Raw genomic sequence first — 13778 nt, 5'->3', positions numbered from 1 at the left:
CCGGACGAGAGCCGCTGCCATTTTGGGGATTTTTTAAAAATATTAAAATATTTGAATATTTATATTATACTGTTTTTACAGTCTGGTCTTAAACTGTTTTAAAGTATATATTCCATTATAAATGTTTTTAATGGTTGTAATCCGCCCTGAGCCTGCCTTTGCAGGGAGGGCGGAATAAAAATCTAAAATAAATAATCACTGACCCCAGCCCAGGAATTGCAGCAAAACAAATCAACAGGCAAAGCTGTCACTAGAAATTACTTTAGACAGGGATAGAGTGTGGTGCAGCAATTTGTTTATTTAAAACATTTTTATGCCACCTTTTCACCCAAATAACATCCCCAAGGTGGTGACTATAAAAACTTATTTACATTAAAACGGCATTTAAAGAATATATAAAATAATTTAATAAAAACACATAAACACACAACAGCAAAACCAGGGAGGAGAGCCAGTAATGGTCACCGGCTATATGTCAAATGAAACAAAAAAGTCTTCACCTACTGACAGAAGACAACAAAAAAGGGAGACTGACTGACTCCCTGGATCTCCCCAGGGAGGGAGTTCCAAAGTTTGGGCGCCATTATCAAGAAGGCTCTTTCTTGGGCTATCACCTGCCTAGCCTTAGATGATGGGGGCACCTGAAGCAGAGTCTCCAAAGATTTTCTTTCTTTATTTATTTTATGTTATTTTATGAGACTCAAGGTGGATTACACAATATGAGATTAGTACAATCAGTATCAAGTACATTTCAATACAGTATCAAAGCCATTTCCATAAACAATGCCATAGAGTAAATAGATACAAGTTTAAGAGACACAGTATTAGCAAGAATCCAATATACAGTAGAAAAAATACTGAAACAGAACATAATCAATTCTAGGACTGACATTAGACAACATGGAGCACTGGTGGTACATAGGAGTACATATTTAAAGCAACAGATAATATGTAAGGCAATACAGTGATAAAGTCTACGGTCCCTAACACATTAGCGAAGCATCTGAGACCCCATCGCTACAATACAGCCCTTCCATTTGAGTATTTGAGATGACTAGAGTGGATGGATAGGTTCATATCAGAGAAGGCTAACTGTGTTCCAGACAACTCACTTTCTACCCTGGTGCACCACCAGAGAGCGCTGCGGTGGAGGGAAGCACAAAAGAGGCAGCCAATTCCTCCAAGACCACACCAAGCAAGAAGCCCAGACTGGGATCAGGTGGAATTGGCTGCTCCTCGCCTTCACCCAGCTGGGATCAGGAGAGAAGCAGGTGGCAATGCCCGCCCCCGCCTTCATCCAGCTGGGATCAGGAGCGGAGCAGGTGCCAGAACCGACCCCCCCCCCCTTCACCCAGCTGGGATCAGGAGCAGAGCAGGTGGCAATGCCCACCCCCCACCTTCACCCAGCTGGGAGCAGGGTGGGAGCAGGTGGCAATGCCCCCCCCCGCCTTCACCCAGCTGGGATCAGGTGCGGAGCAGGTGGGAATGCCTGTCGTCGTCCCCCCCGTCACTCAGCTGGGATCAGAAGCAGCTCACAACAATAGGGCTCTTACAGGTAGTAACGATTACCAAAAAGACTCACATCCCCGTTAAGTACAATAAACACTAATGTGATTTCAATACCGATTACTTAATTTATAAAGTGCCAAGTGCTCAAAAAATATGTAAGTGCCCATATAATAATCAGCAAAGTTATACAGTTTACAACTTACAATTTACAACATCAGCTACCAACCATCATAACTTCCTTTTCTGCCGGTACTCCTTGAGTAACACAATTTTAAACCTACTCAAACCTTAATGTATCCCCAAGCTTATTGACATATAATTCCCAATAAATATACAATAAATATATGAATAAATAGTGCAAAAATGCAATTTACAATCCTGTAAAAATCAGTCCATCAATCCACAATAAATGCAGGAAAATTAGGCTGCAGTTCACCCAGGCAAAGTGTGGATATAAATATTGATGTAGGTGGTTACAATATAGTTATGATGTTGCTAATTATCCTGAAACAGTCTTCCCTTATGAACGTGTGATGTATTCTTTCAGGTTCACCAATACAAGGAGTACTGTATCCTATTAGTTACTGCAAATCTCCATCCATTCGACCCAAACCCAGAGATACTGCAGGTGGTCCGTTCATCCCTTCGTCCCGACAGGATGCTAGCTACTTGCCTGTTTTGTAATAACTTTTTAAAGGAATGATATTCATAACCTACAGCATAAAGAACACACCACTAATATCATGCCTTAATGTAACCTGTTTTAAACAAACAGCAAAGAGGTTTTTTTTACTCACGAAAGGCAGTCTCCACTTCTTTTCACTACCTCCCTTTGTTTGGTCAATGAGCATGTGAATTCTAATGTAAATTGATATCTGTAAAAGGGGATCTGCATCCTTTGTCCAACTGCATTTGATTCTCTTAAAGCCACACACTCCATTCTCCCTTCTGTATTTGCAATCCTAACCAATCTCCTACAAATAACAAGAATAATCCTATTATATAAAAAGTTAACCATGTTCCAGACAACTCACTTCCTAACCTGGTGCACCACCAGAGGGTGTTGCCATGGAGGGAAGCACAGAAGAGGCAGTCTGTCCCTCAGGCAGTGTGCCAGCCGGGAAGCCCAGGCCAGGATCAGGCACAGAGGAGGTGGCAATGCCTGGCCCCCGCCTTCACCCAGCTGGGATAAGGAGCAGAGCAGGGGGCAATGCCTGACTCCTGCCTTCACCCAGCTGGGATCAGGAACGGAGGAGGGGGCAATGCCCACCCCTTGCCTTCAAAGCTGGGATCAGGCATGGAGCAGGTGGCAATGCCCGTTCCTCATCTTCACCCACCTTGGAGCACATGTGGAGCAGGTGGCAATGTCTGCCCTCCCCCCACCATCACCTGGCTGGGATCAGGTGTGGAGCAGGAGGCAATGCCTGCTCCCCCTTCATCCAGCTGGGATCTGGAGCAGAGCAGCTGGTAATGCCCACTCCCCCTTTAATCCGCCGGAATCAGGCGCAGTGCAAAAGGCAATGCCTACCTCCCCTTCACTCAGCCAGGATCAAGTGTAGCGCAGGTGGCAATGCCCGCCCCTTCCTTCACCTGGCTGGGATCAGGTATGGAGCAGGAGGCAATGTCCAACCCCTCTTCACCTGGCCAGGATCAGGAGTGGAGCAGACAGAAATGCCCGTCCTTCCCTTTACCCGTTGGAATCCGACCTGGAGCGGGCAGCATTGCCCACCTCCCTTCACCCGGATGGAATCAGTAGCGGAGCATGTGACAATGTCTGCCCCCCCAGTTCACCCAGCCAGGATCAGGAGCGGAGCAGGTGGCAATGTTTGCCCCCCACAATCCCCCAGCCAGGATCAGCCATGGAGGAAGCGGGAATGCCTGCCTGCTCGCCCTCCCCTTTCTAGAGCCCACTGTATTTTTTCCCACAATGGACTTTGTTACTAGTCAATCATAAGATTAAAACCTTGTGGTGTTATGGTATTTAATTCATACGTCCAAAAACATTCTCACCTGAGAAGTTTGTTACGTTGATCCCTGGCCCTATCTGTCTTGACAACCTGTAATACCGAATATCTGAGCTGTCTGGCATCAGTACGGCACTCCAAAAAATGCTGAGTGAGAGGTGCTTCCGCTGTTTTATTTTTTAACCCTTGAAATATGTTCTTGGACCCAGACCATCTCTGCTCTTTGAGTGCTGCCCACATACAGTAAGGCGATAATATACACTACCCCCATGGAATTACACGTGGAAAACTGGTTGACTTTAACTGTGCATCCTGTACTAGTGATTGTAAACTCTGGACATGTGGTGGCTAGATCATAGATATCACACCTACCGCAACGAAAATGCCCCTTTGGGGACATTGCTTCCTCAGTTGTAGAACGGAACTCATAGTGCGCTAGTATGTCTTTAAAACTGCGGGTACGTCGAAACCCACAATGCAGTGATGTTGACCATACATCCATGGTCAACATCACTGCATTTTTTGTCAAGGGGATGTCTTTCTATCAAACACGTTGACTTCCCTTGTATCCTGCACGTAAGTAGATGTTCTTTTGACGAGGGGCTGAAGGAACTGATCTACAAATAGTGCCAAAGGTTCAAGTATGGAATCTGAACCAGACACAATTGGCCTGCCTGGAGGTGGGTGGCCTTCTTTATGTGTCTTTGTGGGATTGATCAAAAATTTGTGTACCTTGGTTTGCAATGTATCCTGGTACTAATGCATCATCTACTGTAATTTTAATAATGCACTCTATGTGTTTTGAGGGGTCATGCATTATGGGCATGTAACTTTGCCCATCATTTAATTGCTGCGTGACTTCTCTGACGTAATTTTGTGTGTCCGTATCACTAAGCCTCCCCCCCCCTTATCCACTGGCTTAATGAAGATATTAGGATCGGCAGATAGTCCATTTAAAACTCTCCTCTCCTCTCTAGTGAGATTGTTCCAACTGTTAATCTTTGTTCTCTCAAGTCCACAGACATCCCTTAAGAACTCCTGTTCAAAAGTAGTAGGCGCGGAGCAGGCAGCAATGCCCACCCACCTTCACCCAGGTGGAATCAGGCACCGAGCAGGAGGTAATATCCACTTCCCCTTCACCCAGCCAGGATCAGGCGTAGAGCAGGTGGCAATGCCTGCCCCCTCCCCCTCCTTCACCTGGCTGGGATCAGGCATGGAGCAGGAGGCAATATCCAAGCCCTCCAGGATCAGGAGCAGAGCAGGTGGAAATGCCCACCCGCCCCTTTACCCCATCAGGACCAGACGCGGAGCAAGCAGCATTGCCCATCCCCCTTCACCCAGATGGAATTGGTAGCGGAGCATGTGGCAATGCCTGTCCCCCCTTCACCTGGCCAGGATCAGGAGTGAAGCAGGTGGCAATGTCTGCCCCCCCACCTTCACCCAGCCGGGATCAGTCATGGCAGAGGAGGGAATGCCCGCCTGCCCGCCCTCCCCTTTCTAGAGCCCATTGTATTTTTTCCCACAACAGGCTTTGTTACTAGTCCCTGATATTTTCAAAGAGCATACTACATTCAAGCAGGGCTTGAAAAGATGCTTCAGTCATACTAAGGCCACAAGGGCAAATTCTGTCAGAATAGGGCACATTCAAAAATTTCCCATGCGTAGAATATTCATTTTGGGTCTTGCAAATAAGAAAGCGTCTGCAGTATCACGGGATGGTAAGATAGTACAGATAAGGGGGTCTCAAAACCAAGCTGCTATGGTCAATTTCTAGGATTTATGCCTAGAGATTTCAACAGAATTGATGGGGAGAGAAAATGCTGATGAGCTAAGACATCTGATTCAAATTTGTCTGAAAAATCTTGATCATAAAAGCACCTCATAAGAACATAAGAGAAGCCATGTTGGATCAGGCCAGTGGCCCATCCAGTCCAACACTCTGTGTCACAGAGTGGCCAAAAAAACCCATGTGTCATCAAGAGGTCTGCCAGTGGGGAAGGGACACTAGAAGCCCTCCCACTGATTGCCCCCCCCCCCCAAACACCAAGAATACAGAGCATCGCTGCCCTAGACAGAGAGTTCCATCTATACCTTATGGCTAATAGCCACTGAGGGACCTCTGCTCCATATGTTTATCCAGTCCCCTCTTGAAGCTGTCTATGCTTGAAGCTGCCACCACCTCCTGTGGCAGTGAATTCCATGTGTTAATCACTCTTTGGGTGAAGAAGTACTTCCTTTTATCCATTCTAACCCGATTGCTCAGCAATTTCATTAAGTGCCCACAAGTTCTTGTATTGTGAGAAAGGGGAAAAATACTTGTTTCTCTACCTTCTCTATCCCATGCACAATCTTGTAAACCTCTATCATGTCACCTCTCAGTTGTTGTTTCTCCAAGCTAAAGAGCCCCAAGCACTTTAACCTTTCTTCATAGGGGAAGTGTTCACTCCCTTTAATCATTTTAGTTGCCCTTTTCTGCACTTTTTCCAGTGCTATAATATCTTTTTTGAGGTGTGGTGACCAGAATTGTACACAGTATTCCAAATGAGGCCATACCATTGATTTATACAGGGGCATTATGATACTAGCTGATTTGTTTTCAATTCATTACCTAATAATCCCCAGTATAGTGTTGGCCTTTTTTATTGCCGTCACACACTGTATTGACATTTTCAGGAAGTTATCTACCATGACTCCAAGATCTCTCTCTTGGTCAGTCTCCGCCAGTTTGGACCCCATCATTGTGTATTTATATTTGGGATTTTTGGCCCCAATGTGCATTACTTTGCACTTGGCCATGTTGAACCTCATTTGCCATGCTGACGCCCACTCGCCCAGCCTCGACAGATCCCTTTGGAGCACCTCACAGTCCTCCCTGGTTCTCTCCATCCTGAACAATTTAGCGTCATCCGTAAACTTAGCCACTTCAGCTTACTCCCAACTCCAAATCATTAATGAACAAGTTAAAAAGCAACGGACCCAATACTGAGCCCTGTGGTACCCCACTGCTTACCACCCTCCACTGTGAATATTGCCCATTTATACTCACTCTGTTTCCTAATCATTAGCCATTTTTTTTATCCATACCCAGATGGGGTCCTTTTACCCCATGACTATTGAGCTTACTTAGCAGCCTTTGATGAGAAGCTTTATCAAAAGCTTTTTGGAAGTCTGTGTAGACAACATCTATTAGTTCCCCCTTGTCCACATGTTTGTTCACTCCTTCAAAGAATTCTAACAGGTTAGTGAGACAAGATCTTCCCTTACAGAACCTATGCTGAGTCTTCCTCAATAGCTTTTGTTCATCAATGTGCCTACTAATTCTCTCTTTAATAACAGTTTCCAACTTACCAGGTACTGACATTAGATGGACTGGCCTCAGTAAGGTCAAGAACAGTTTGCTCAACCTTCACAGCTGGCATTCCCCTAACCAGTTTGTATCATAATGTATTTTTATGATTTAATATATCCTGAATATAACACCTTTATGTTGGCGTGTCTTAATGCTTTACCATCTGCAGTCTTGTCAGGCATTCCATACTCAGGGAGAACATGTAATTGCAACCTTAATAGTTTTGAATCCATTGACCACATACTTTTAAGATGTCCTGCATTTTTAAAACTTAGGCAGGAGCTGATTTTACCCCTAATTAGTAAGGATTAGTAAATTTCTCCAGCCTCCGAAACTTCCAGGCTACTGAGCAATGAAGATGTTTGGATTACATATAGGGTTGCTAGATTTTTGGCTGCTGTTATAGAAATATGGAAACATTACAAAGCAACTGCATAAACCTATCATTTTGTGGGGAGATTCTCATTAACTACCTAAACATAAATTTTTAGTGGCTGCTCAAAACCAGTGGGTTGAATGAACAGAAATAGAAAAGAAAGATTTCTAGGACACAGGTTTTGATCAGAGAAAATGCTGTGGATTTGCTCCTCTCAAAAACAGAAGAATTTGTCCAAGGAGTTATTGTCTCCTTGCCTGTGTGCAGTGTTTTCTTTAACAGTAGAAGAGAGCAAGAGTCCAGTAGCACTTCTAAGACTCACAAAATTTGTGGTAGGGTATGAGCTTTTGTGAGCCACAACTCACTTCTTCAGATACCAGACTCACAAAAGCTCCTACCCTACCACAAACTTTGTGAGTCTTAGAAGTGCTACTGGACTCTTGCTCTCTTCTACTGCTACAGACTAACACGGCTACCCATCTTGTTTTCTTTAAGAATTGCTAGTCGGCACCGCTTGTGAAACGTGGTAGAAGTAGCAGGTGCTGGGACGGGATGGAAAGGGGAAGTTTTCTCCAGTGTTTATATTTGGGATTTTTTTTTTTTTTACTCCCCACGATCGCCAGCCAGGCCAGTCACTTCCCCAGGGACATGTGGGCAGTGAAGGGCAAGGGGGTGCTAGCGAGCCAGTTCACGCCCATTCGGCCTGGAGCCGCCGCCGCCTCCCCTGAGGGCGGTGAGAAAGGAAAGAAACGCGGGACCTGCTGGGACGGATCTCAGTTAGGGCCACGGAAAGGGGGCGGCCATTCTTCCCCACAGAAATCGGGCAGGGCACGCCCTCCGACGCGACCGCCAAGGGGCGAGCAGGACGGGAGGAAGCGCCGGTGCGAGGAGCCCTTCGCGCGAGGGGAGACGCGAGCCGGCCCAGCCCACCCGGCGCGCAGCGGGGCCGGCCGGCCTGCCCAGACTCCTCCCGCCCTCCTTTCCGCTCCGCCCGGTACCTTCTTCAGCTCCAGGTCCACGGGCGCCGCCATTTTGCCTGCTCGGGGGAACGACTGCGCGTGCGCGCCTGGCAACGGACGCCACCGAGGCCTTCCGGCGTGGCTCCGCCCCTTTTCGCTGCCTCGCGGGTTCCGCCCGCGCATGCGTAAAGCTAAGAGGCGCGAAGGTGAATCCCCTGCGAGAACAGAAAATCCCCACCAGTAATTAACCGCTTGTGGCAACTAGTTTGTATTGCAATAGAATACACAATCCGCTCGTCCTTGGAGCAAGAGTCCAGTAGCACCTAGAAGACTAACAAAATTAGATACAGCTGTAACTCATGAAAGCTCATACTCTGCCACTAATTTTGTTAGTCTTATAGGTGCTTCTTGCTCTTTTCTGCTGCTACAGACAGACAAACTGAAGAAGTGAGCTGTGACTCATGAAAGTTCATGCCCTACCACTAATTTTGTTAGTCTTATAGGTGCTACTGGACTCTTGCTCTCTTCTGCTGCTACAGACAGACTAACACAGCTACCCATCTCGTAATTAGAGTAGGTTACCACATCAAAACAACAGCTTCCAGAATGAAGCACATTCCCTATCATTAACCTTTCAACATTCTATAAAGGGGCATGTGCAATAAGAAAGATTAATGATGCCTGAATATCAACAGTCGTAAATTTTTTAAAAAATACAATAGTCAATAATAACAACAATAATGTACATCCAAAGAATCCAGCAATCATGAATCAATCCTGTGCAGGTGAGTCCAAGATCAAAAGTCAATTCCATGCAAGTGAGTCCAAGTCCGTAAAGTGTTTTAAGTGCAGAAAATGTAAACTGATACTCTTAATATTTCTTTTTGCAGAAAAACCTTTAGACACCAGATGATGCTCCTGCAGTCCTCCCAACAAGGGGGCGGCTTATTTACAAGCTCATTTCAACGACCTTCCTCAGGAACGTGCCACATCAGTTCCTCTTCATATACTGCAAAGATCAACCAGAGTGGTGGAGGAGGCGTCCCACAGCAAAGGCCGGGGCCATAGCACAAGGTTTACATGGACCTGATTTGTCAGAATAAGCACTCAAACTTGCAAGGCTTCCTCACACACAACGTAGATATTTATCCATCATATTCCTATACATTTATGTTATTTATAATCCACCTTTCTTGCTGAGTCTCACAATGGATTACATAGAGTACGTCAAAGCACTTAACAGTAAGCAATGCAATAGAATTATGATGTGGCAATTAAAACCAAGGTTGTGTAATTAGCTTTTGCCCATGTCTGAAACTAAGCTTCCACTTAACCAAAAGAAAGATGTATCTTTTCTCTTGGAAAGCTTTCAGCAATTAGTTTTCAGACCTGTCAAACAGCTAAGTTCTTTGAACCACCTGTTTATTAGTACATTTATTTTATATAGGGTTCAATATTGCTTTGCAGCTCCTTATCGAACACAAAGACACCTGTCTAGAGTTTATTTCACTTTATTAAAAATACACCCTAGTTTTTTAATGAAGCAAGTAATTAAAATATAAATGGTTATTAATATAAATCCTATAAAAACAGAACACAGAAAGGCAAGAAGAAATAAGTTTGCTAACATTTCCTAATAAATTCTAAGTTTAACATAATCAAAGTTTCTATGAAATGCATAAGTAAAGCTAAATTCTCACCTAAATTCTCTCAAGAGATTTCTTCCATCAGAGCTCTGACATTCTATCTGAATTTGCAGTTTTATAAGTCATCATATGCAAATATCTAAGAGCTTTTCATGTCATAGCACGAACATATGATAATTGGTCATAGTTTCTATTGTATAACCTTCCAGTTAGTAAAAAATAACATTATACTCAAACTTGCAAAACAAAACTATAAATCTCTGAGAAATGTCAGAAAAAGTTGAGAGAATGTGGGCATGTAGCCGGACAGAGGTCACAGGTCCATAAGTTGGTCAGTGCCGATTTGAAAACTCAGTCAAGTTGACAACATGTTTGTTTATTTAAATCTTGATAACCAGCCTTTCTCTTGGTTCAAGGTGGATTATGGACATAGCTGTACTCGTGACATTAGCAGCTTACAAACTATATCAAATGGAACTGGAGGCAGCAAATTCTCCTGTTTTGATTTTACCACTCATAGCATAGACACCGATCTGACCTTTGCAGCATAGCTTTCATCCATTTTTCCTGGCTCAACATATTCTATTTGCAGTTGTTTTATTTTCTAAGTAATATGCAGTTGCAGAAACTCAGTCCCAATATCCTCCAAATAAATGTCAAACGAAGCAGGAAAGGAGCATGTTCCACTACTGTGTAGAATGTGCAGCTCCCTGTTTGTTTTGCTGTATTTGTTGGGTTTCTAAATTCTTCTTATTCTGCACACAAATGTGTGATTCTAAACATATTAAAAGTACCCCAGAACGGCAGCCAGTAGTGTGAGTTTTAAAGGGATGAGGTAGATGGATTCATAGAGGCCCATCAAGAGCTACTAGTCATGGTGACAAGAGGCAAATCTAGAGGCAGCAGGCCTAGGGTTGCCACCTCTGGGTTCGGAAATTCCTGGAGATTTGGGGAGGGTTTGATCCAGCAGGTTCTACTTACGTTACTATGTCCTTAAATAGCCTGTCCTCTCTTACCTGTGATGCATAAAATCACTTACTGATGACTGGGTATGGAAGCTTTTATCAGCTGGAAAGAGTTCGTTATTTTTTCTTTTAAGCCATTGATGTGCCACAAATGACTAACAGGGATGTGCGGGCAGGTGGATTAGTAAACATATTGACCAAGTTTCCTTTGTGTAAACACAGCCCCGGGCACACTTTCAAGGTATTTGGATGTTTATTCAAAATATATTGTGGTTATTGGCTGTTGATATCTGTTTATAGTTCCATGGAGCCCTCTAAAAGGGACCAATGGAGTAAAACCCTTTGGCCAACATCTTTTGGCAAATATTCCAGAAAGCACGAGGTGGTGCCAATGTAACATGCTCTACCCTGCAGCTTGGCAGTGGTTATGGCCGTCATTAGCTGTCCCACACAGCTGGTGCAGTGCAGGGCAGCCTCTGTGCTCTGGGCCAGGGCCTCCTTTCTGGAGGTGCCACCACACCTCTCACTTCCTGTCTGCCTTGTAGCAGCCATGCCCCAGGCTGACTAACCCGGAGTGAAGGACTGAACATGTCCAGCAGCACTTTAGTGTGAAATTTTAAATACAATGCTAAGAAAGACCAAATACTTCAATTTGTGCATAATAAACCGCAAAATTATCTTTTAATTAAAATAATGAATCTGTGAGGGGAAACCACAGGGAAATATTTAGTAAAAAAAAACTTAATTGCTTGCACACGCCTTGGAAGATTTTATTGCCATCTGGAATTCTTTTACATTTTAAAGCAAACACATTTAAAAACGGTTGCAGCCCTAAGTCTTGACATACTCACTTGGAAGCAGGCCTTGTTTACTTCATTGTGACTTGCTTCCAAGTCAGTGGGCAGAGGATAGCAGCCATGCAGCCCAGTTTTAGGCTGTGGCGGAATGGGCGCTGGCTCTCAGTCCGGGCAACTGAGCCGCCGTCAATGGCCTGCTAGCCCCGCTATCCGCCTCCCACCGTCCCAGGTGGGCGTGGCTCACTCTTCGTCGCTGCCACCACTCACTGAATTGTACACCGCCTGACTGAGGGGCAGCGAGACCCCTCTGGCTGAATTTCCTTACTGGGAAATGAATTACCCAATCTTTGGTTGGGCCCTGGAGAATTGGCAACCCACCAAGGTCTGGCCTGATCAGTTCTCCTGGGCTCCCTCCCTCCCTGTAGCGTGCCAAGTGGGGGAGCTTACGTAGTCAGAGCACCACAAGGTCCTTTATATTCCAAAAAAGTATAATTTAATAACTATATACAGAGCACTATATACAAAGCAGGTAAAGGCACCACACATAGGGGTCGACCCCCCTGTTCAGAACTCATAGGGCAGAAAATTAAACAGAAGAAAACCGCCGTCTGCTTTCCCTACCACACTGTGGCCTACTCTACCTTAAGGGGGTGGGGGTCTCGGGGAAGGTTCCCCCTTCCTTTCCTTTCCGCTGCCTCCCAGGCCCTCCACATTTAGGGCCCAGGCAACCTGGTTTCACCCAGCAGCAGGAGCCTCTCCTTCTTCAACCAAGGTGACTCACTTTTTCTCCTCAGGATTGGCTGAGTCTCTCTATTCAGGCTCCACCCCTTATTTCCCCCCCTGCACTTTCTTGGCCCCAGGGCAGCTGGGAGTTGTAGTCTAGGAAGAAGGGTGTCCCACACCAAGACTCCTGCAGGCCTCTCCCTGGCCCCACAGCCCATTAAACCCCATGGGGAACATTTATTTTTCTTAAGACAGATCAACTGCAACCAGCACTCATCTCACCCTCGGTAACCACTTCGTTACATAGGCACTCAGAAGTCTAGCCCACAGATTACTCTCCATTTGGTTTTCATCAGCTTGCACTGTCCTGTGAGAGACCCTCCTACATGTGCTGATCCCCCTAACGTCTCACCTCTTGGCCTGGCAGGGATGAGCCAAAGAAATGGATGGTTGCAGATTTTTCTGAAAGCCAACCTCTGTCCCTAGAACAGGGGTGGGCAAATTGCGGCCCGCAGGCCACATGCGGCCTGCTACAGAGTTTTTTGTGGCCCGCCAACACAGTCAGAAAAATCTGCCTTGAATCGAGATTTGCAGCTATAGATGATATGAAATTAGCACAATAAATAAATTGGATAAAACTACCACTATTTTATTTAATTTATATTTATTGATTTTTACGATACAATTTATACCTTTTCTGAAATGCAAAGTTAACTAATGAATGCAATCATTTTAAAAGGTGCGGCCCTCCGCTAACCTCCGCTCCCACAAAGCGGCCCCCGAGGCAAAACAATTGCCCACCACTGCCCTAGAAGATGGCAGAGCACCCAGAAGATCAGAGGCCGTGTGCAAGAAATCTCATTTTGCACGCCTTATGGCCTCCCAAAATCTTAAAGTGAATGAACTGCATCAACCCAACCAGGGCTTTTTTTCAGCTGGAACGTGGTGGAATGGAGTGAAAATGGTCACATGTCTGGTGGCCTCGCCCCCTGATCTCCAGACAGAAGGGAGTTCAGATTGCCCTCCGCGCCGCCAAGCTGCACGGAGGGCACTCTCAACTCCCCTCTGTCTGGAGATAAGGGGGCGGGGCCGCCAGCCACGTGACCATTTTCTCTGAGGGCAACCCACTGAGTTCCACCAACTCTTTTCCCAGAAAAAAAGCCCTGAACCCAACTGATTATGCAATGTGGTTTTGATGGAAGTTTCATTTCCCATTAGGGTTGCCGACTCCAGGTTGGGAAATTCCTGGTGGTTTGGGAGTGGAGGCTGGGGAGGGCGGGGTTTAAGGAGGGGAGGGGCCTTTGCCATTCAATATAATGCCATCAATGTCATCCTCCAAAGCAGCCATTTTCTCCAGGGGAACTGATCAGTTGTGATTCTGGGAGATGCGTAAAACTCACGTGGCTACCCTACCTACCGTGGGAAGCAAGAACACATATAGCCAGATTCAGAGGCTCTGTATGGATAATTCTGTGGGAAAGAATGGGAGA

General features: G+C 45.5%; 1 protein-coding gene across 1 annotated transcript in view; it reads right to left on the bottom strand.

Moving 5' to 3' along the window:
• Positions 1-8290, bottom strand: part of PFDN1 (prefoldin subunit 1) — a 68625-nt gene extending 60335 nt beyond the window's left edge. Inside the window, exon 1 of the mRNA XM_054985444.1 lies at positions 8197-8290. Coding sequence (XP_054841419.1) covers positions 8197-8229 — 33 coding nt within the window. The 5' untranslated portion in view covers positions 8230-8290. The remainder of the gene's footprint in view (positions 1-8196) is intronic.
• Between the last annotated feature and the right edge of the window lie 5488 nt (positions 8291-13778).

The sequence above is a fragment of the Eublepharis macularius genome, chromosome 7 (assembly GCF_028583425.1).
Source record: "Eublepharis macularius isolate TG4126 chromosome 7, MPM_Emac_v1.0, whole genome shotgun sequence".
Taxonomy (NCBI): Eukaryota; Metazoa; Chordata; class Lepidosauria; order Squamata; family Eublepharidae; genus Eublepharis; species Eublepharis macularius.
This window is presented reverse-complemented; position numbering and strand designations above follow the sequence as displayed.